This window comes from Callorhinchus milii, unplaced genomic scaffold (genome assembly GCF_018977255.1).
Source record: "Callorhinchus milii isolate IMCB2004 unplaced genomic scaffold, IMCB_Cmil_1.0 Scaffold4, whole genome shotgun sequence".
NCBI classification, from domain to species: domain Eukaryota; kingdom Metazoa; phylum Chordata; class Chondrichthyes; order Chimaeriformes; family Callorhinchidae; genus Callorhinchus; species Callorhinchus milii.
The window spans coordinates 16,750,474-16,774,995 of NW_024704745.1; the positions used below are offsets into that span (position 1 = coordinate 16,750,474).

General features: G+C 39.0%; 1 protein-coding gene across 1 annotated transcript; it reads left to right on the forward strand.

The window, feature by feature from the left end:
- The first annotated feature begins 322 nt into the window (after positions 1 to 322).
- Positions 323 to 20,249, forward strand: casq2 (calsequestrin 2). The gene is made up of 11 exons (XM_007891592.2): positions 323 to 712; positions 1,206 to 1,290; positions 10,474 to 10,574; positions 10,916 to 11,027; positions 14,706 to 14,779; positions 15,067 to 15,197; positions 15,593 to 15,638; positions 16,351 to 16,405; positions 18,366 to 18,466; positions 18,557 to 18,631; positions 19,858 to 20,249. Exons 1-11 carry the CDS (start codon positions 473 to 475, stop codon positions 20,086 to 20,088), a joined length of 1,251 nt encoding a protein of 416 aa, XP_007889783.2. The 5' UTR covers positions 323 to 472; the 3' UTR covers positions 20,089 to 20,249.
- Positions 20,250 to 24,522: the final 4,273 nt, after the last annotated feature.

The following is a 24,522-nucleotide window of genomic DNA, read 5'->3' on the forward strand; positions in this document are numbered from 1 at the left end:
GTGCTGGAGAACGATTGTTCAGTTGGAGGATAGAAGCTAAAATTAATGTCAAAGCGAGTGACGTGTGGTCTTAAACAATTTAGAACTGCTGCTGGCATCAAGGAATAGTTTACAGTCTCTCTCCCCCCACCCCCTGACATCCACCCTCCCAATGGAAAGCCCATCATAATGAGGATGGTGAATCCCCTCTCAGATCGTGCGTTTGCTCTCCCAATTCAGTGTATTTTTAGCTGGAAACAACTGGTTTCTTAAAATGGAGTTTGAAATGGCAGGGGAGCAACAGAGAGATATGCCAAGTATCTGGGCTCTGCCTACATCTATTCTCTCCCAGGACTGTTCTGACTCTGCTTTCTGTCGCTGACTAGCAGCAGTGATCAGTGCTGAAAGAGAAGCGCAAGAGTACTTGTCTGATCTCTCTACTGGCTCTTCTGTCATCTTTTAAGAAAAGAACAATAATAATCTAACTCTTGCCATGAGTGTTGGCTGGCTCTATTTGGTGACCTTTTGTCTCACTTGCACCTGCTGTCGTGCAGAGAAAGGATTAGAAATCCCAAGGTACGATGGGAAGGACAGAGTTATCGATATCGACATGAAAAACTACCAGAAGGTTATGAAAAAGTTTGATGTATTATGCCTCTTGTATCATGAGGCCATCCCTGCTGGAGACAAAGTTGCTCAGAAACGGTTTGACCTGGTGGAACTCGTATTAGAGGTGAGGGACACTCAGTTTCAGACAGTCACAGTATAACCAGAGACTGCATTCAGTAATGTAAAAGATGACAGCTCGATGGAAATTAGACATGCAAAACGTTGTTTCGAGAGATTAAATGTAAATTCATATATTCAGTGATATATTGACTGGTAATAATTCAACAAAAAATTAACAGGGTGCAAATAAAAGCACAACAATATGTAATTTACAGTTGTTAGTCGATTGGTGGTCACTTTCCATGGTAATAAAAAGTAATAATAATTTAGTAACTCTATCCAACCATTACTTTACAATATATACTGTGAAGCACTTTGAGATGTCTGAATGACGTGATAAGGCAATATATCATATGCAAGAATTCTTATTATTATCATTGGTGGCAGACTCATTCAGACTACTGCAGTGTTTGTGTTGTAGTTTCCAGAGGCATTTGTCTGACCACTTGTTAAAGGGATGAATGCTAACCATCCTTTCTCTTTCACCTTGAATGCAGATGGCAGCTCAAGTCTTGCAGGAAAAAGACGTTGGATTTGGTCTCGTAGATGAGAAGAAAGATGCAAAATTAGCCAAGAAATTGGGTGAGAAATCATTTGCATTCTGGAATTGTTAAAGCATTGGAGAATTCCGGAGACATTCACTTATCTCTCTCATTGTCATTGGTGATAAACCCAATAGATTTGTGGCAAGTGAAGTGAACAATAAATTGTGAATTGATCACTCAATCCATGACTGTTTGTGGGACACTGCTGTGCACAATTGGCTGCCGCATTTTGCCCACAAAACGTATAGTCAATTAACTTTACATACATTCTGTGATTTGCTTTGAGGCATCTCGAAGACGTGATAAGGTGCTATATCAGATGCAAGGATTATTATTATTATATTAAAACAATGGTGCTTTGGGATTATAGAGGTAAAATTTGGGATTACAGAAGTATTGTTGGAATTATTCAGACATAGTTTAAGAAAGGGGGATTCATAAAATCTTGCAAATACAAAACTAGAATCATTAAATGCATCCATACCAACAACAAACAACAAATTACATTTGTATAGTGCCTCTCACATCGGGAGGACATCCCAAATCGCATACCACATTGACAATTAATTACTTTCACAATTGTAAGGATGTTTTTGTGTCATTAGCCGACATCTAGACTTTATACCACAAATTCTACAGAACGTATGACTAATTTAGATGTTTTGTAATTCAAAGATCCTTGGATTGAGTCTGTAGATTGTCAAAAAATCCTTCATCTAGCAAATTAATACCGTAGAGAATGGAACCAGTTTTTACAAAGATATATGCAAACTAAATCATCAGGGATGAGAGGTCGAATTCTTTTCGTGATAAGCTATATATAAAGTAAGTAATTTTAGTCTTACAAGAATAGGTCAACTGCATGAAGTCATTTCCAAATGATTGCTTTCACAATTGTTTGATGATCATTAGCCCACATCCAGATTTCATTGCAAAGAGTCTTGGCTCTGCATGTCTAAGGATTTATTTAATTGTCTCCTTTCCCCATGTTCACACACTTTAAAGATGGAAGCTTGCCCCAGTGTTGAGTGGGAAACAACAATGTAACATAAAGCCATAGAGTGCAAGTAGGGTGCAGGATCAAATGCTGTTCTGTGCTAAGTTAGCTGATCTCAGTCAGGCCAGGAGTTGAGACACTACAGTTAACCCATCATCTTGAGAGGAAAAATAAGCCATGGTTTCCACTCCTGATCATTATCCAGGGATTTGCTGGAAGATGAGTGTGATGAGTGTGTGTGGAATTTGGATGAGGTCAGCATTGGGCTAGGTTGTTGCCCTCTACTAATACGTTGCTTGGTACCATTCACTGTCACACATTAATAATGGCCACACAGATGAGGTACTGAAAGGTACCCAGTGTCTGCAGAACTGTATCTCAATTAAAAGGAATTAAATGTCTTCAAGAGAGGAGGAATGGGAGGATAAAATGGACAGAAAAAAAAAGAGGTAGAGCAACAATGGTGTTCTTCAGGCTTGAGGAAAACTATACTTTCACTTAAAACTAAGTTAAATATGGAGTTATGTATTATTTTTAATATATGATTATAATAATTTTCCCGTATAAATGATAGTCTAAAATTGATATTAGAATAGAAAACATTATGTTTTGGTTAACTCTCAGTTTTGCTACCTGTGGTTGTTCCATAGTTTCCATCTCCTGGTTTCTGAAGAAGTTCCATTTTCACCCCATAAGTTTCCTTCATGATTTTAAATATAGATCATTCACATTCACTTTACCACATTTTTAACAGTCAAAACAGATATAACTCCTTCATTAGCTCTTTCTGGCTAAATTTAACTCCTTCACTCTCTCTCTTTCTAGTTGAAGCCATTAAAACTTGGACAGTGCTCTCCATTTATAGCAGACATTGTTTGTCTGGAAAATTGTGTAAATCAGAAATCCCTATCTTCCCAAACCAAACTAACTGAAACAAGATCCATTGTTTTGCACAAAGCCTCCCAAACCACAACCCTCCATTTTGTAATCATATAATCCTTGCATTTGATATAGCACCTTATTACATTATCAAGACATCTCAAAGCACTTCACAAGATTTTACTGGGTGTAGTGACTGTTATTTGTAAGTGATCTTCTCCAATGGGAATAAAAGGATCTTCATGTTCCACTACTTTTTCCTAGAAGTTTAATGCTCTAAATTGAATTTCCAGTTTCCGCAACTGAACTTTTCAAATGTCCTGATGAAAACAATCAGCACTATTATTAGTGATAGATCTGTTGTTATGGAGCAGGACATCAGAGATTAGAGAGCAAGAAGAAGGTTTCTGCCATGCCACCTATTGTTTGTTTGTAGCAACCAGATCAGGCACACCAACAAATTCACTATAAGTGGCTTACATCCTCCTCACTGTTCTTTGGAATGTTTGTATTGCCTCTGCCTTATTTTGTAACTATGGCTGCAAAAAACTGAACACTGCAGAATGTCAGTATCACTTCCTTGTATTTAACCTTCAGAAATCTATTTGAACATTGTGTTTGCCTTGGAAATGCTATGATAGAAATATGATTTTTTTTATTAATCGGTAACTAGTATGCTAATATCTACTTCATGTTGGTTTTGTATTCTTAATGACGTTGCGCCATTACACTTACTGTTTTTAGTACTTATTTAGCACTTTATTTTTTGATATTAAATGGCATTTGCCATTCCTCTACCCAACTGGTAAGGGTTTGTAGATCTCTAAACAATACCCCATTTTTCAGAACATTCTGCTTTCCTACAAATTGCAATATTTGACTGATACTAATTTAGATGAGATTAAGAAAAATATTCTGGAGGTTGGAGACCCAGGACCAATCCCTGTCTGATTTCTCTGGTAGATGCAGTTTCACTGGAACTATTACCATTAATAACTGCCCTGTTTCCTTGAACTTGGCAATTAATTATACAACTTACAATTTCATCTTGGATTCCATCAGTTAAAATTTTAGCATAAGGGTCATTACCAATTTATTTCTGAGAGTTAAGTTACAGCACTTAGCTCCCTACAGTAAATTTATTGGTTCAGACAGGTTGACAAAAATAAAGTTCTACCCTTTCTCCAAGTAAGAAGATAAGGAAACTTTATTTTGAATTTGCAGCAGATGAATTGGAGTTCCAGGGATGCAGAGATAATAATAATTACAATAAACCTTGCATTTGATACAGTGTCTACAATATCAAAATGTGTCAAAGCACTTGACTGTAATTGCTGTTAAGTGTAGTGACTGTGTACTTGTTGGCAAACGTGGCTCCCAATTTGCACACAGTTTGCACTACAAAGAACCAGCAGGTGAATGATTGTTGGCTAGTACACCCGAAGAAACTCCCTTCTCTTTTTGAAAAGTCCTTTAACATCAACCTGAACAGTCAGCCTAGGGCTTTGGTTTAATATCTCGTTAGGTTAGGTTATTAGCTGGAGTTAGATTAGAAGATCAGCCATGATTGAATGGCAGGGCAGGCTTGAGGGGCCGAATAGCCTACTCCTGCTCCTACATGTTATGTTATGTTATGAAGGACAAGATAGTAAACCAAAGTCTATTCACTTTCACACAACGAGCCCTAACCTTTATGCTGCGTGTGTCTCTCCTCTTAAAATGCTTGTGAAAGGGCATAGTTAAACCAATGCAGGAGATGATGCCATTTGTCTAGATTTGTCTTCGGTATGGATTCATTGATTCACTTGCTGAGTGTCTCCACACTATTTGGAGAGTCAGAGAAAGAGTGTGAGACCCTCTATGGCCACTTTCCATTGATCGATGAAAGTATTGTCTACACCGAATTCTGAGTGTGCAGATTGATAAAAATAACATTGACCGAAACAGGTGACATCATCCATGGAAACACTGGACCCACAGAGTAATTGGCCAGTCAGCAGCAGTTTCCTACAAGCACATCTGACATCTCTAAATCAGTCACACCTAATTACAGTGTTTCCCTCCAGAAGCATATCTATGGGTGACTTTTCCTTTCACAGTACTCAATGCATTTTCAGGGTACGGTCTTGATGTAGTTGAGCTTGGTACTGCAAACATGAAGGTCAAAGCTCTCATTACACCCCTTTCATTGCAATGATTGTATACTTGTTAGCAAACACAACCGGGTCTCAGTTTATTGTCTCATCTGGGAACTCCGACACTGGAGTGTTAGACTAGACAAAGACCTAAAGAGTCCCAAGTTAGGACTTGAACCCACAACATTCTGGCTCAGAGACAGGAGTGCTACCAACTGGGCTTGGCTGACAAATGTTTGCTATGTTAATATGATTTGAACTCTACAGGGGGAAAATTCTCCTGGGTTGTTTGAATATGTTAGTCTTGAGTATGAAGCAAAGCATAGTTGTACTGCACTGATTGAAGACGTGTTGGATAAAACTAATCTGGAAATGCCACTAAAGACATCAGAGATCTTAAAATAGTCTGTGGATATAATGAGGTTAAAGCTGTTAGGTCACAGCAAGTGATGGTAGGTTGTGACCCTCACTCATAGTTAAGAGACTGTACCAGTGCCTCCCCTGCAGCCTGAATCCATCACTACATGAGCAAGCACTACTTTACACCCAATACTTTAGGCCATGTTCACTATTTCTGTCCCAACTTGTCAGTCCAATCCAAGTAAGAAGAATTTCAGCACATTTACTACTAGCAATTTGAATTTGCCTCTTATGAAGGGATACACAAGCAACAAAACCTGCATTATATTGTGAGGCTGTGGGGAGACATACTCAGTTTGAATGGACAGGTAAGGTTTGTACTTAGCTGTACTTTCCTTACACTCACCAAAGTGATAATTATAAAGCTGTCCTATGGAGATACCAATTAAATGAAATATTATTGTCTTGAAGTCACCTACAGTCACTACACTTCACAGTAGAATCCTGCAGAGCACTCTGATACCTTTTGATGATGTGGTAAGGCACTAAATCAAATGCAATGACTATTATCATTATTATTAAGTTTGTTGGTATGTATCCTGCCTGCTCCTCCTAGATTATCGTACAATTAAATATTGTTTACAAATATGCTCCCACCTAAAATGGGCAATGCACAGCTCTGTCGATGTAAACATTTCCATAGGCATTTATCCTTCCGATATTTAATAATAATAATAATCCTTGCATTAATATAGTCTTATCATGTGGTTAAGATGTCTCAAAGCACTTCACAGGATACAGTATAAGGTGAATTGACGGTATATTTTGCAGGCGAAACGCAGCAGCCAATGATTGTCCCACAAACAATCATAATCTTTTTTTGTCACTGGAATAATGGCTCAAGATTCAGTCCCTATGAATGTAATATTCGCCACATTTAAATTTAAATTAAATGTTAAATTAAATGTTGGTCAAATCATGACATACAATGCAGTGTAAAACCATTGCCCAATAATGTGCACAGAAATACAAGCAACATGATATCAATACTACAGTACATACAGTCTACAGAAATAAATCAATCACAATTGTTGCTGGCCACCATTCTGGTGCAGTTCACTCCCAGAACACAACAGAAGTAAGAAGACACTCTTGCTAAAGTAGATCATATTAAACTTGCACCTAGTTTTTACCTGATACAGAATCATCATCAGGTAATTTCACACATTTATACCAGTGAAACAAAGTAATTATTTTACTCTATGAAGTGATAATTTATCCAATTATACTATAGGTGCAAATTTAAGCAGATCTGCTTCTTGAGAACGTAATGAATTTAAGACCTTGCTGAGAGCAGGTTCATTTCTGGCTGTGGGCAGTTGAGCATTCAACTTGCTCATTCAATTCCTCGCTTGTTGGTCGACACTCAGCCTTCCCCAGACTTTGGCCAAATTTCGATGAAGGGAAAAGAAAATTGAGAATGTAATTTTCAATCAACTTAGCTTCAGCACCTGCAGTTGTCTGTACGTCGTTTTCCCCTGAGCTGTGGTATCAATTCCACAATGGGAATACCATGAGCCCAGAATATTACAAGCCGCTTCCATCAAATAAACGATAAAACAATATTTAATAAGTAAGGCTTCAAGAATTTATGGACATTTCCTACTTTTACAGCATTATGCACATTAAGATGGATCCTTATAGGGGAACAAAAAAAAAGATGAGGTGTGAACAGATGGCTCTCAGACCATACTGCCGAGATGCACTAGCTGAATGGGTGTGTGAGGAAGTGATGACAGTAACAGTAGTGCTTGCATGATGTGAAAAGTGTCTTACTGTCAAGATTAAGTGAGAGGAGCATAGTCTTACGCTGGCATGGTGGGGACAAGGGAAACAGGACGTGACATTGTTCTAATAAAACTTAATGATCATTACTTTGAATTATAGTCATATTGCTACAAGGGTTGATATTGATTGAAAACTGAAATTAATCAGGGAATGGAACTCGAAAGAAGGCCACTGGGAATAGGATGTTCTAATAAGTAGCCCTCATTATGTTGTACATTTAACAGTATTTTGACATTTGCACAGGCAAGATATTCTGCTTGTCACAAGGTCTAGTGATTTAGATGAATAATAATCTTTGCAATTATAATATAGACCTATAATGTCTCAAAGATGCTTCACAAAGTTCCCGTAAAGCATTTGTAGGCAAAACCAACAGCCAATTTGCACACAGGTTATGCACTATAAATAACTATGAAGTTATCAATTCTCTCTGGAGGATTGTTGGCCAGGACACCAGGAAAAAATAACTTTTCGAGTAACGCTTAAGTTCTTAATGTCCGCCTGAGCAGGTAGACATGCCCACAGTTTAATGTCTCAATTGAAGGACAGCACTTCTGACAATGAAGCGCTCCCTTAGCACTGCATTAGAGTGTCAGCTTAGACTTAGTTCAACTTGCTGACATGGGGCTTGAACCTGTTCTAGAAATGAGCATGCTACCAACTGATCCAGGTTGACACGTGCGTATGATAGAAAAATACATTGTATGCACACCATTAAAATCTCCATACTCAGGGTAATGGATTGTCGGTGAATATATTGACCTTGGGGGTCAAGTGAATTTTATTCTCTGGTGGTTGGTACATTTACCAATGATTATAATATCATCCTCACAGAGAACACACATTAAATATGCAGTATTCCTTGTGATGATTATCACAGAGTCATAAAGGCCTGCAAATTTCACCCTCAATATTTTATTTTCAAAGCTTGGATTTAAATTGTATCTGCTGAGAAATTATTAAATGTTGTATTTTTAAAAGGTTTACTCCTCGTTCCTCTTCATCTCTTGAAGGTTTCTGCTTCCCTTCTTCGACTGAGGTTAAGTCCTGTATATGCTGGGCACCCTCCATAGTAACTTGCCCGAGATGCGATTACGCATGTGTGAGCCTTCAGTGTGATATCAGACCATTTAAGAATTCCAAGTGGGGGTGGGCTGGGGAAAGGGAGCTCAGCCAGTCGTGTGCTCACAAATGTCTACACATGAACACCTTCTGGCAAAGTCTCCAGAAAGCAATCTGCACCCCAAAATTGTGCATGGTCTTAGCCTTAAATCCATTGGTTTACTGTTTCCGAAAATTACACACCACCTTAAGAGAAATGATCTTAAAGCTAAGAGCATACAAGATTTTGGCCTGAGGAATGGGAAGCTTGGCTGACTTTCCTCATGCTCTAATAGGGATGCTGAGGCCAATTGTTATACTTCTTATAATAATCCTTGCACTTGATACAGTGCCTTATCACGTTGTTGAGCCATCTCAAAGCGCTTCACAGGATATACTGTAAAGTGTGTGAGTTTGGAAAAGTCCAAAAAGCCTGTAAACTATATTAAGCAACAAATTTACAAGCTCAGTGCTCGGTTTCAAGCGTAGACCAACTCAGTCATGTTTCATATTGCAGGCTCCCCGAGAGCTGCTTCATACACAACTGGTTCTGGAGCAACCTGAGGCCCCTACCTGTTTACACTGTACTGCTGGGCAACACACCAACACACAGGGCAAGTACAGACTGGTGTGACTGACATTTCTTCAAGATACCAACCTAGACAGGGCATATCGAAGCCGAACCTGAACCTTACTCCTTGCTCAATGTTCTCACACACATGGGTGGTTGCTGGATAGCCTTGAGAAGCTGATCACGTTCTTCTTCCTAGCCCATTAACACCTTTATCACTGCCCCAGGTGAGATCACCTATCGCTGTGCTGACTGAGAAAGCAAACTTAGAACCATTTGTATATGGCTCAGTTTAACACTGGGACCCAGTCCTTACCAGTTGAGTGATCGGTGTTGATTCTCTTCATAATGAACCAAACACGTTGGAGTAAATATTTCATTCAGCATTTTGTGTCTTGCCTTTAGGGTATGTCAGCATGTAATGGGATTTCTCATTATAGTCACACATCACCAATGTGTAATGCTGAACAGATTTTTTTCTAACTGAAATCAAAATGCTGGTATTTGCACTGTTTCCTTCCTTTAGTAATTCTCCCCCTCAGTCCTCCACCATAGCAAATGAGCAGATAGATGGGACTTGAAGGGGTATGGGGAAAAAAAGGCAGATGGGCAAAGAGCCTTCACAGATACAAGGCTGTATCTGCCTTGTAGATAAATGGCCTTTTTCTGTGCTGTTCTAACACCTGTTACCGCATAGGGCTGTGAGTTCACACCCTTTCCCCTTCCCACAATTCTAAGTTCGTGATTTTTAATACACTGCGTAGGAAGATGCCGAGAAGAGGGGAGACAGAAAATCCACAGAATTAGCATTGATGTGTCCCTACTAACAGAGTACTTACCTTGCAAAGAGAGATATGTGGGATCCAAGGGATGAATCTGTAAGTGTAGAAGAATGGAATCAAGTGATGGATAGGAAAGTACAAAATAAACCTTGCAATATTACAGGGCGAAAACTAATCTATCATTGTGGGGGAAAAGGGGGGCATGGTTTTTATTGCTCAAAGAAACCATCATTAGTATTGAGTACAGTTACTTCCTGATAACTTGATCCTGACTTAATTTATCACGACCACTGTATTTATACATATGCCTAACTCACCATTCTGGATAATTTGCCACTGAGCCCTTTCTCCTTAGCATGATGATTTATCAGGAGTTTGCTGCATTATGAATCAAGTACATCTGAAACTTTTGGTACTACAGTACTCAAAGTGGAAAGGCAGAAGACCCTTTGGGAGGGCAATGCTTGTGACATTTAAACATGTATCTTTTCTGTGTTCAATTCCTTTGCTGTGGCTGTCTTACTTACAGTTATACGTTTCTCCACAGGTCTGATAGAAACTGGGAGTTTGTACATCTTTAAGGAGGATAATCTTATTGAGTACGATGGAGAGCTCTCTGCTGATGTGCTGGTGGAATTTCTTCTGGACGTAAGTACAGTATAAGACTTTTCTGTGCATGGTATTTTCGAGTGTTGACCTCTCACAGGGCTTATCTACACCTTCCACATTATCAAGTGGGAGCACTGCCATTCTATATATCAAGTGGAGACACATCACATTTTCTGTCATTTTATATCAGGGATTTAGTGTAAGTGTTTCCTGCAACATTGCACTGGTGTCAGCCTGGCTCAGTTGGTAGCACTTTGGCCTATGAGTCAGAGGTTGTGGGTTTTCTCTGTATCTTCATCATCCTTCAAACGATGTACTCAATGCTGAAATCAAGCCTGGAGTTTTAACGTCTTTTCTCTCTGTGTTCTTTTTGGCAACAGCTGGCAGAAGAACCAGTGGAGATCATTGAAGTGGACGTAGAGATTCAGAGTTTTCTTAGGATTGAAGATGAGATCAAACTGATCGGATATTTTAAAAGCGAAGATTCTGAACGTGAGTGACCATTGATCAGAAACCCCAAAGATAAAAGCCGCTCTGTTACTTTTATCTGTAAAGAAGTTTGACAATGCACTGCTTCACACATATTCTGTAGCTCTAAATGTGATAGAGTTTAGTTCTTTGGGAGCTGAATTTGGTAAAAACAATTGCTCAGCCATGAAGAGTGGAGAGGTCCCTGGTCCGATCTGTGTTATGTATTGAGCTATCTGATTCTCAGGTGAGGTGGAAGTACAGTTACAGTGATTGACTTTGATGTCAATGAGTCAAAGACAGGAAAAATCATCCAGATTCTTGCTGTTCAGCGCAATGTAGCAATGTTTAAAATTGTTTAAAAGTCCCTCCTTCCTCACCCTTCCTTCTTATCTAGTTAATGTGGGTTGAACTTTGAGCTTCTGTTACAAAGTGTGCATTTGTCCATCTTCAGCTGTTTCTGCCTCAGTTTCCATTTCCATGCTCAGTTCAGTGTTCCACTCTGACTCAAAACTGTGGTTGCTGCTAAATTCCTGTGAATATATATCTCAACACAGAAGGCAATCAGTTACCAAGGAGGGAACCAGGATGTAACATCAGAGAGGAGAAACAAGGAACATAGTGGACTGGGAGAGACAAATAATTTTGGAATAAAGTGTAGTCCAGAGATAGGAGGGATCAGACGAGGGAGAAATGCAAAGCAGACAAAGGCAGTTTTAGAGTGCATGTGCGTAAATCCATGCAGTGTGATGAATAAGGTTGGTGAGCTGCAGGCGCAAGTTCCTGCATGGGATTATGATGCAGAGGCAATAACGGAGTCCAAGCTCAAACAAGGGCAGGAATGGGAACTGTTACGCTGCTGGGTGTACACTATAGACCACCAAATAGTGGGAAGAGGTTAGAGGAGCAAATCTGCAAGCAAATTTCAAAAAGATGTAAAAACAATAGAGTAGTAATAATGGGGGACTTCAATTATCCAAACATAGACTGGGAAGAGAACACGAAAGGGCACGGAGGGGGAAGAATTCCTAAAATATGTAAAGGAGAACTTTCTTGATCAGTATGTTTCTAGCCCAACAAAGAAGGAAGCAGTGCTAGATCTAGTCTTGGGGAATGAAGTGGGGCAAGTGGAGCGGGTGCCAGTGGGAGAGCATTTGGATAACAGTGATCACAATATCATTAGGTTTAGAGGAGTTATGGAAAGGGACAAGGAACAATCCAAGGTGAAGATACTCAATTGGAAGAGGCTAATTTCAATGAGTTGAAAAGGGATCTGGCCCAGGTGGATTGGAAACAAAGATTGATGGGTAAAAGGGTAAATGAGTATTGGGAGCCCACCTTCAAAGACGAGACAGTTAGGGTATGGACCAAATACATCCCCATGAGGGGGGAAATATAGGGCATCCAAAGCTAGAGCTCTTTGGATGACTAAGGAATTGGGCTTAAAATGAAACAGGAAAAGGAGGCTTATGATAAATGTTATGTTCAAAATACATTAGAGAATCAAGCAGAATAAAGAAAATGCAGAGGAGAACTGAAAAAGGAAATAAGAGGGACAAAGAGTATGAGAAAAGAAGTCCTTCTTTCAACATATAAAGAGTAAATGAATGATCAAAAGAAGGGTGGGGCCTACTAGGGACCTAAAAGGAAAACTTCTTGTGGAGGCAGAGGGCATGGCTGAGGTAATAATAATAATAATCCTTGCATTTGATATAGCGCTTTTCACGTCTTCTAGACATCTCAAAGCGTTTCACAGAATATGCTGTAAAGTGAATTGACTGTATATTTGAGGGTGAACGCGGCAGCCAATTGAGCACAGCAGCGTCCCACAAACAGTTGTGGATTGAAAATGACCAATTTATTATTGTTTGTTTTGGAGGGATTAGTATTAGGCGTGTGGAGTAAGGAAACTTGCCCAAGGTTTTGCCCTGCCTGGAATTGAACCCAGGTGTCTCGCTTGCAAGGCGAGTGCTCTAACCACTGAGGACTCCACAGGTACTGAATGAGTACTTTGCATCTGTCTTCACAAAGGAGGTACAGGAATTCGATAGGATAAAAATAGATAGAGAGGAGGTACTTAAAAGGTTAGCAGCGTTCAAAATAGAAAAGTCACCTGGTCCAGATGGGATGAATTCTAGATTGCTGAGGGAAGTTAGGGTGGAAATAACAGAGCCTCCAGCCACAATTTTTCAATCTCTTTGGATATGAGAATAGCCTGAGGACTGGAGGGTTGCAATTGTTACACCCCTGTTCAAAAAATGGGAGCGGGATAAACCTGGTAACTTCAGGCCAGTCAGCCTAACGTCGGTGGTTGGAAAACTTCTAGACACCATAATCCGGGACCAAATTAATTTTCATCTAGAAAAACATAAGTTAATTAATGACATTCAACCAGATTTGTTAAAGGCAATCAATCATGTCTGACAAACTTAATTCAGTTCTTTAGTGATATAATGGAGAGGACTGATGAAGGTAGTGCCGTTGAAGGCATTTCATAAGGTACTACATAATAGACTAGTTAACAAAATCGAAGCCTATGGGATAAAAGGGACAGTGGCAATTGAGAAATAAATTGATTAAGAAATTGTTTGGGAGACAGAAAATAGAGGGTAGTGGTGAATGGTTGCTTTTCAGACTGGAGGGAAGTATGCAAGTGGTATCCCCCAAGGGTCGGTATTAGGTGCACTGCTCTTTTTGATATATGGTACATAAATGACTTGGACTTGGGCATAGTGAGCAAAATTTTAAAGTTTGCAGATGATACAAAACTTGGGAACGTAATAAACAGTGAGGAGAATGACAGCAGACTACAGGTGGACATAGACAGACTGGTGAAATGGGCAGACATATGGCAAATGAAGTTTAATGCAGAGAAATGTGAGGTGATGCATTTTGGGAGGAAGAATGAGGAGAGGCAATATGCAATAAATGGTATAGTTTTAAAGGGAGTTCAGAAGCAGAGAGACCTGGGGGTTCATATACACAGGTCATTGAAGGTGACAGGACAGATTGATAAAGGTGTTACAAAACCATATGGGATCCTTGGCTTTATAAATAGAGTACAAAAGCGAGGAAGTTCTGCTTCACCTTTACAAGTCACTGATTAGGCCTCAGCTGGAGTATTGCATCCAATTCTGGGCACCACACTTTAGGAAGCATCTCAAGGCCTTGAGGGAGAGTATTCCAGTGTTTTGGGCATAGTGGCTGAAAGCGCGACCTCTAATGGTGGGGCGGAGGGTGCGAGGGACAAGCAGGCGGCCGGTGCCAGTCGAGCAGAAGCGCCAGGTTGTGGACTGGGGAGTGAGGAGGTCGGAGAAGTAGGGAGGTGCCAAGGAGTGAATGAATTTGAATATGAGTGTGAGGATCTACATCAAAACATCTCCTGTACTCAAATCAACCCTTTCCCAGCACCACTGGTGAACAAAAGTCACAAATTTATGGTTTATGTACTTTATATCTTAAGCAAGAAAAGTTTCTACCTGACTGTCTTGTAAGTTCTCTTTATTATTAAGGTAAATTCTCTATTTTCAGACGCTATATCAAAAGTAGACATTACGAAAGTGCAGAGAATAATAGATTATCTAGTTACATTGTGTATAATATTCCTGCACAATCTTTTAAAGAATGCACATCATTTCAATCTAATTGCTTATTATAATTTCTTTCATCTCTGACCCGCTTTCTCTCCTCTGCCTGATCCAGATTACAAAGCATTTGAGGGAGCAGCTGAGCACTTTCACCCTTACATTCATTTTTTTGCTACGTTTGATAAAGGGGTGAGTAATGACATTAACGACAAGTTCTTCCTTTGCTTCCAACATGTGCACATTCTTTGTCTGTACAGTTACTTGTGTATCGTGGGGCACTTCAATGAGACAAGAAGGATATTAAAAGGTAATGGGTAGTGAGGAAGGTTAGTTGGCTTAGATGGGCTCAAAATACCAGTGTTGACTTGATTGCCAGATGGGATGTTTCTGTGCTGTGATTCAATGCAATGCATTATAAAAAAATTCTTTCATTAAGTTTGTCACTGCGTATTAGCACTTTATTTGTTCATGGGCAGGTCGCGAAGAAGCTTTCCATGAAGATGAATGAGGTGGATTTTTATGAACCTTTCATGGATGAACCGATCACCATTCCTGACAAGCCACACTCAGAGGAAGAAATCGTAGAGTTCATTCAGGAGCAAAAGAGGTACACCACAGAGTGAATATTTCATACAGCCCAGTCAACTCCATTAGTTAACGTTTCTGGAAGATAAAATGCTGATGATCTGGTGGAGTAGGCCAGAGTCTGCCAAGTGGAGGGACAGATAGGCTGGTATGGCGATAGCAAGTCACAGAGGTAGGTAGGAGCAAGGCCGTGGAGGGCTTCGATCATGTCAACTTATAATTGGACATTAGAATGCACGCATTAAATGCATTGAGGGAGTAATACGCCTCAGCACTAAACAGTGGCAAATTGACGGGACAAATGGAGAACAATCTTGAGTGTGGACAAAGATGACCTTTGCTGAGTACAAGCAGGGGAAGAAAAATCTACATGAGTTTTTAAATATTTACAAAGCTTTGTCTGCGTTGGCTTTTCAGGTCAACTCTCAGAAAACTGCGTCCAGAGAACATGTTTGAGACGTGGGTAAGACAAACCTCTTCACACCATATGTATAATATTTCTTATGATTCTTGGAATGAGAGAAACTCCAATGCAGAGTTCACTTCAGCTTCACTTAACATCAGTAGAGAGGAGGAGTATGGGATTCTCTGCCTGCCACAATACATTGTTAAGGTAGAAGCAATCAATTTTTTACAACATCTTGGATTTATATGACATGCTTCACTTAGAATAACACCTCAGAGCACTTTACAGGACACAGAGCAAAAGAGAAGTGGAAGGAGGACTGACCATAGGCGTGACCAAAGAAGTTGGTTTCAATGTGGAATTTAAAGGTAGATAGAGGGGGCAAAACAGAAGGATAAAGACAATGACTTCCTATTAAAAGGGAATTTGACAGATGCATAAATAGAAAGAATATTAAAGGGTAAATGGAAGAGATTAAGTGAGTGGGATTATGCTAGGAGGCTCACGTGGAGGAAAAACATGACTGTTTCCTGAATGGGCCAAATGGCTTGCTTCTATGCTGTAAAGTTCTATGATTCTAAGAGGGACATAGACAAAGTGCGAGAAGGCAGTACAGAGGGACTATACAAGGCAGATGAAGAAAAATGGAAAGATACTCATATAACCTCCGTGTAATTTCTTATGAAGATACAGAAAACAAATGCAAAGGTGTTATTTAAATTGCCCTCTCACAATATAACTTGATGTTGTAACCATTATTTCTGCACAGGAAGATGATATGGATGGGATCCACATAGTGGCTTTTGCTGAAGAAGAAGATCCCGGTAACTCATTACAATTTGTATTTATTTATATGTTTATATTAGATCAAACGCAATGTGTGTGCAATGTCTGCTGTACTGGGAACATGAGGGAGTTCATCAAATGTGAGCAGATGAAAATCCTTTCACAAACTGCATAATATATTTGTAGTATTTCCTGGTAGATTAATTTTTTTTATAGCGTTAGCTGCAAAATGATATTTTTTAAAAAATGTATATGTAATGTTCACTTGCGACTTTTTTTATTTGCTGGGAGGATGTTTTAATGAGTTATGTTTCACCTTCTTGAACTGCTGGGGGGGTAGTTGAAGGCTGCCTTTGACCCTTGAAATATTCTGGAAAGCATTGACTTTCAAGAGATAGTCTTGGCTTTCCCAGTGATACAGTTAGGCTGTTTGCTTGAGAACATTATAACCTAAATGACATATTGAGTAAAATTTTTATTATTTCTTAATACTTTTCTTAATACGGAATGTGCAACTGTCGAGTTTCTAATAATTTGAGATGGGGTGTAAAGTGTAATGAATGATTTGATAATTATTGATGGTGGTACATTTTCTTTAGTTTACGTTTCTCTAGTTTCACCCACAAAACACACAGTTACTACACTTTACAGTATATCCTTGAAGCACTTTCAGACATCTCAATAACATGATAAGGTGCTATATCATATGGATTAATATTAATATTAATTAATACATGCGTTAATGTATTTGTGGAAAATAGACAGTAGAGTATTTCTTAATGAGATTCTTTAATAAGGAATCCCATTAGAATTCCCATCGACCTGTGCAATGTCTTGAAGGATATCCCGATCAAGTGACTTCCAGTTACTGGAAGAAATCTCCATTTATGTGACTTATTAAGAAATAGCACATCATTAGCTTATTTGCTACTTCCTAATTGTTTTCACTTCTCAGACACTTGGGGTGGAATTGCTTTATCTGTGGTATTGTTTGTATTCAGTCAGTGCTTATTTCAGGATTATATTTTAGTAATAAAGTTCCTTCGAGTTATTGTTGTTCAGCTGCTTTTCATGCTGTTAATCACGGCTGTAGAACAGTTGATAACAGTTAAAGTAACTTTTAATTGGCAGAAGAGATTAAATTGGAACCGATTACCAGAACATTTGCACTGTGTGTTACGATTGGCATTGGATTAAGTACCACTTACACACATAGGATTTTATAACCATTTTATAGAGCGACTATCAACAATTTCACATTTAATGGGATCTTAATTTTGGCAATAGCTGCCTTATGGCAGCATTGGAATCTCACTGTTGTATACCATCCATTGCAGACAAAACCAATACTAGGTCTGTGATCACAGCTGCTTCACCTGTAGCAGTGAAAGCCACTAGTACTGTGCCCTTTCATACTTCTGACATTTCTCAGACTCCACAAAGGATATAGGATAAAGTAAAAAAATAATACAAGGCATTCATAAAACAGAATGAAATGCAACTGAACAATAATAACACAAAGGAACTTTAATACTAAAATATAATCCTGCAATAAGTACTGACTCAATGCAAACAATACCAGAGGCAAAATGATTCCACCCCATGTGTCTAAATAGCAAGAGGACCCGGGTTTGATTCCCAGCATAGCAAAACCTTAGGCAAATTTCCTTACTCCACATGCCTCCGTTTACCTAGTAGTAAGTAGGAACTCGGTTGTTAGTTGATTGGAGAATTACTTTATGGGGGTAATAATCCCTTTTAAAAAAAAAAAAATAATAATAACTTCATCACTCAATCCACGACTGTTTGTGGGACACTGCTGTGTTTCACCCAAAATATATACAGTCAATTCACTTTACAGTATACTATATTCTGTGAAGCGCTTTGAGACATATCAGCAAAGTGATAAGGTACTATGTCAAATGCAACGATTGTTATTATTATTATTAGCATTTCTGAAGTTTTTATGATAGCTGAAAGATTTCTGTTGCCTTTCAGATGGTTATGAATTTTTAGCGATTTTAAAAGAAGTAGCAAAAGATAACACCGACAATCCAGAACTCAGCATTATATGGATCGACCCCGATGACTTCCCCCTGGTGAGGGCACTTCACATGAGCGACAGGAATTATATTACAGGCATTTTCTCACAGTAATTTAATCTTTCATTCCTTTCACGACTATTTCAGTTGTTTACATACTGGGAAAAAGTGTTCAAGATTGACCTTCACAAACCTCAGATTGGAGTCGTGAATGTCACTGATGTGAGTAGAATAGAAACATCCAGTTCAGCCAAGGGTTACTGAATTATACTTAATTGTGCATGTGCTTTGCCCGAATGTGGAATTGTTGATAAGCACACATGGAGGTTTATACATGTGTGTCCAGTTTTGTTGTATGCATGGATGATGTATCGATGCATAGAAGCATGCCTGTATGTTATGTATGTGAACTCCAGCTGGCATCATCAGCAATACTTGGAGTAGCAGATCAGTCACTTGAGGTTGGGATTCTTCCCATTAAGCTCCCGTTAAACCTGAAAGTTAAATCCTAATTGGGTATGATGGTTCAAGACAATCACAGATTATCCCAAAATCAGTTTGGGTGAAGGAGACCCTTTGGCCCAATCAATCCTATCCCCCCATATCCATCCCACCATCTTCCCATCACAGAGTAAAGTGTTTTTTTTTAAATGTCGATGTTCTGGCCTCAACCATTCTTCCTGACAACCTGTTCCTGTCATTAATTATCTTCAAGGTAAACAAATACTTCCTGATGTCTGTCCTGAAATTGCCCTTTGGAACTCCAAGCATATATCCTCTTATTCTAGTGTCTTGGTGCATCCAAAACTATTGTTCTGGATTTGCTTCTTCAATCCTATTTAAAATTTTATACAGCTCTATAAGGTCTATCTGAGGCCCAGCTTGTTTAATCATTGTTCATAGTTCATTCCTCTAATACTTGGGATCATTTTGTTGCCTTTCTCTGCACTGCCTCGAGAGCTTGGGCAAGCAACGTATATTGTAGTGACCAGATTATTACGCAGTACATACTTTTAAGTGACGCTGCATAAAGCACTATGTAGCTTGAGAACAATGTCTCAGTGTGCAAAATATTCGTATCAACAGGATTTAAAGCAAGTTGCTCTCTATAAAGGAATCTGGAATTATGTCATGCCAGCCCAAAGGAAGCTCTTTTTTGGTGTGCTCTACTTTCAGAGTGCAGTTCCCACAAATTGCCATGACTTTGTGGCGTTACCATCTGGATTCCTTCATTAAGGACTTCCATTTGAGGTCACTCTGTATTTCTTTGTATGGGATTGAATGTTATACTTGCATGCAAATGTGCGAGAATGGGTCTATTTATATATATATGTATGTGTGTGTATATATATATATATATTGTCTCTCTGGAGCTATATAGTGTTTCTCATGACCTGTGCATCACTTATATTGCACTTTACCTGTGTGTGTGTGTGTGAATCCCTCAGGCTGACAGTGTCTGGATGGATATTAAAGATGAAGATGAATTGCCATCGGTTGATGAGCTGGAAGATTGGATCCATGACGTGCTCTCAGGAAAGGTTAATACAGAAGATGATGACGACGGTGATGATGACGATGATGATGACGACGATGATGATGAAGATGACGATGATGCTGATGACGACGATGATGATGATGACGACGACGATGATGACGATGATGACGACGACGATTAACTACTTAGTATAGCAATTCGCTGTCTGCAATGTGAATAAATGATTGTATCATTCTCAACATATTTAAGTGGCTCGTAATTCTCATGATGCATAACTGGAGGTCACGGAATTAAAGTCAAATCTCAGTCACTCAGAATAAAAAGTAACGGATTTAAAAACTCTCACTCTCCGAGTTCGTTTTTATTTCTCTTTAGCTTTCCTGATTTTCCCTCCCCACTTTCCACAGTGAAGCTTCTTCTTCAGTTTGGTAAGACGAGATTCTCTGGGAACTGATTCATCAGATGCACTCAGTTAATAACATTCAACCAATATATTCTATACTCAGCAAATATAGACCACCCAATACTGTTCTACATTCAGCTAATATAGATCACCCAATGTTGTTCTACACTCAGATAATATAGAACACATCCTACTGTTTTGCACTCTCTTAATAGGCACTGTTTTAAACAGTTGACAGTCAGTGACTAATGGTCCTTTATATAGTTGGCAAGATTATATGTCACTGTTAGATAGTATACTTGCTTATGAGCAAGATTTATAAGTTGTCATGGTTTAACCATTTTTGGAATAATTCCCTTTCATTCCCTGACAATGCAAAAATGGCTGGATTTCTAATAAGGAATCAAACGAGTGATAAAAGTTATCAATCTTACAAAAGTGTAACACATGCCACAAATAAATAACTAACAGTTTGGTCAAATAGTAGAAACAAATGAAATTAAGATATTAAATACTTTCTCTGTTTTAGCCAAATGTGCAAATTTACCTGGTGATTTTTCCCATAATGTATAAAAAAAAGTTTTTTTTAACATTGATTAAAAAAATTTAGAGAATTTTTCCCATTCACTGGTGTGGAGTTAGCAGACAATTATAAAAGTCATCTACAAGTCTCCAGGGGTTGATGATCCATTTAATTACTTGAGGAAGATTTATGAACTCATATCCATCACATTCATCTTCCCACCCCCATCAGCTCCCACCCCTCAGCCCAGGAGTCAAGTCAGTATAATTAAATGTCTTTGGCCATCCTCCAGACATGAAAGGCGCTATATGGAATCCCCTAGCTTAGTGGTTAGAGTGCTCACCTCGCAATCAAGAGGACCTGGGTTTGATTCCCGGGCAGGGTGAAACCATAGGCAAGTTTCCTTACTTCAGACGCCTCTGCTTTCCTAGCAGTAAGTAGGAACCCAGTTGTTAGTCGATTGGCGGAACACTTCTCCAGGGATAATAAGCCCTTTAAAAAGATAATAATAATAATGTAGTCACTCAATCCATGATTGTTTGTGAGACACTGCTGTGTTCAATTAGCTGCCGCATTTCATTTACTAAATTTAGAGCCAATTCACTTCACAGTATATTCTGTGAAGCACTGAGATGTCTTGAAGACATGATAAGGTGCTATATCAAATGCAAGGATTGTTATCATTGTTCTATAAATGTAAATTTGCAGTGCATTGAATGTTATCCATATTTCAAAGAATTGTTGGAGATACTGTGGAAAAACTAGGAATTTACCATGCTATATTTCTCCATGAGAAGTGGAGGCCTGTAGCTCAGTGGTTAGAGCACTCGTCTTGCAAGCAAGGCACATGGGTTCAATTCCAAGCAGGGCGAAACCTTGGGCAAGTTTCCTTACTCCACACGCCTAATAATAATCCCTCCAAAACAAAAACAATAATTAATTGGCCATTTTCAATCCACAACTGTTTGTGGGACACTGCTGTGTGCAATTGGCTGCCGCATTTCGCCCACAAATATACGGTCAATTCAGTGTATTCTTTACAGTCTATTCTGTGAAGCGCTTTGAGACGTCGAGAAAGTTGTGAAAAGCGCTATATCAAATGCAAGGATTACTATTATTTTTATTATTATGAGGAATAAGGAATCTAGTTAAAATGCCTGTCAACACCAGAACTCTATTCCGGGAAGAGAATGAACTAAAGTGGAGTTACTGCACAGGATGCTGTAACACGCACTCCTCTTTTGAATGACTCGAGAGGAATTCTGTTAAAAATACCACAAATTAGACCCCACCATGTATTCCATACGTTAAGTAACAATTAATGGGATTAACTCCAAAAACAGTTTTAAATCCGTTCAAACGTTTTGCAACTGGATACCCATTTCATGACTGCACACAGATTATAAAATGTTACATGATTTGAATTTAGAGGCTAGAGAGTCTGTCTGTTTGCCAGAGTCTCAAGGCCAGGTGGATTTTTCAGCCACACTCTCTGATTGTCATTGACAGACAGGAAACAGGCGGAGAGATACTGTTTATAGCCAGAAAAAATCCTTCCCATAGATGGAGTTAAAGAATAGCCTGAGAGAAAGGGTGGAGGCAACGTCTTGCTTCAGAATGTGCTGAGAAAGATGTGTCTGTATGTTTTTAAACTTAATTTCCTTATAACTGACTTAACTCACACTTCTATTCAGAATTCTATTTCACTTCTTTTTATACTTATTGATCATGTAGGTATCATTTGTATTTCTTTTCAGTATAGCTTACACTTTGAATAACACTTAGAGATCCACATGGGCAATTTTCTTGGAACTTCTAAAGTGTAAGACATGTATTGTAACAAAATAAAAATAGAAGTCACTGGAAACAGTCGGCAGGTCAGGCAGCATCTATGGGAGAGGAAAGTGAGTTAATGTTTCAGATCCTTGCTATATTTCTCCATGAGAAACAAACAGTCTGTTCTGACAAAAAGTCCTCGACCTGAAACGTTAACTCACTTTCCTCTCTCCATAGATGCTGCCTGACCTGCTGAGTGTTCCCAGCAACTTCTGTTTTTAATTCAGATTTCTGGCATCTGCAGGATTTTACCTTTTATGCATTGCAACAATGCTACTTTCATGAGAGATGTGTATAAACTGTGGGATTAACTTCACAGAGAGGGAGGGAAAGTTAAATGGCATGTTATACCTATAACATCCAGGCCGCTGTTAGCTTCAACTGTTAGCTCAGGTGTCACATTGTCCTAGTCAGAAATGTCTCATTCTGAAAAGTGTAAAAGACAGTGAAGAAAATAAAGAAAAATGTAGCTTTTTGCATCCATTTTGTTTGTAAAGTTTTAGGAAGAAATTATCTTGAGTTATTTTTGGAAATCTTTTTAATTTAATTAACATTGTTGATTTAGGGAAGGTATGCCAATTAGGCATGGAAATGTCTGCAATGGAGTACATACTCTCCCTGGTGGGACAATCTCGACTGACCTAATTCTGTAAAGTATTAGATGCAAGATGGCAAGAACCTTTCCAGTGGCAAGCTATGCCAGTCAAACTCCCAACCCAAACTCTGAAGCCCCAAGCCTTGGCTTTTGCCAACCTTCACTTGATATTCTGGAGTCCTGTAGCTCAGTGGTTAGAGCATTTGCCTTGCAAGTGAGAGACCTGGGTTCGAGTCCCAGCAGGGCAAAACATTGGGCAAATTTCCTTACTTGACCTGCCTCTGTTTACCTAGCAGTAAGTAGGAACTCAGTCATTAGTCGATTGTTGAGTGTAATAATTCCTTCAAAAAAATAATAAATTGGTCACTCAATCCACAACTGTTCATGGGACACTGCTCTACACAATTGGTTGCCGTGTTTCGCCGATAAAATACAGTCAATTAATTTTACTGTAAATTCTGCGAAATGCTGAGACGTCTCGAAGACATGATGAGGCACTATATTAAATGGAAGGATTATTATTATTCTGTGAAATTTGGAAAGCAGAATGTATCCCTCCAGTGAGAGCACGTGATCAGTTGCAGACATGGGAAAATGTCCATGTGTAGATGGCATGCATATATAGAACTGAGTCTGGTTTGCATACTCTTAAGCATGGTGATGGGTTTCTACCTATGTCAGACACCCGGCCAAAAAATAAACAACTGTCCCACTCTTCCATGATCAATGTTGTTCTTTTAAAAACTGCTTTTAAGTGTATTTGTAATTTAGCTAATTTGCACATCAGATTTGTAGGTATTAAAGCTGATTCCCATTACCAAGAGAATGGCCTCAAAGATCCCATATAAATTCTTGTCAACTTCCCTTCATTGCTGCTTCCTCGCTAAACCCATGCTATGTGAAGATCACATAATAAAAATGGCTATTTTTGGACCCAAGATGATGGCAAGCCTGCGAGTGTGGATAAAGTGCAGTTTTAAGATTTGATTGCACTGGAACCTAAGTTTACTAGAACAGATCCCCTGCTATTAGAATACACACCATCAGACGTCCTCAATATAATTTACATCGGCTTATGCAAGAAACTGGACCATGAACAGTTTCAATTGGAGAGGATTAATTATTCAGAAGATAATGACCAATCTCCGTCAAGATGGTGGTGTCAGATCCAGAGAGACTGACGGAAAGGATTAACCTCCTTTTTAGCTTAAACACCATTTATTCCTTGGTTATTCCCCAGGACCACGTCTTTCTATTC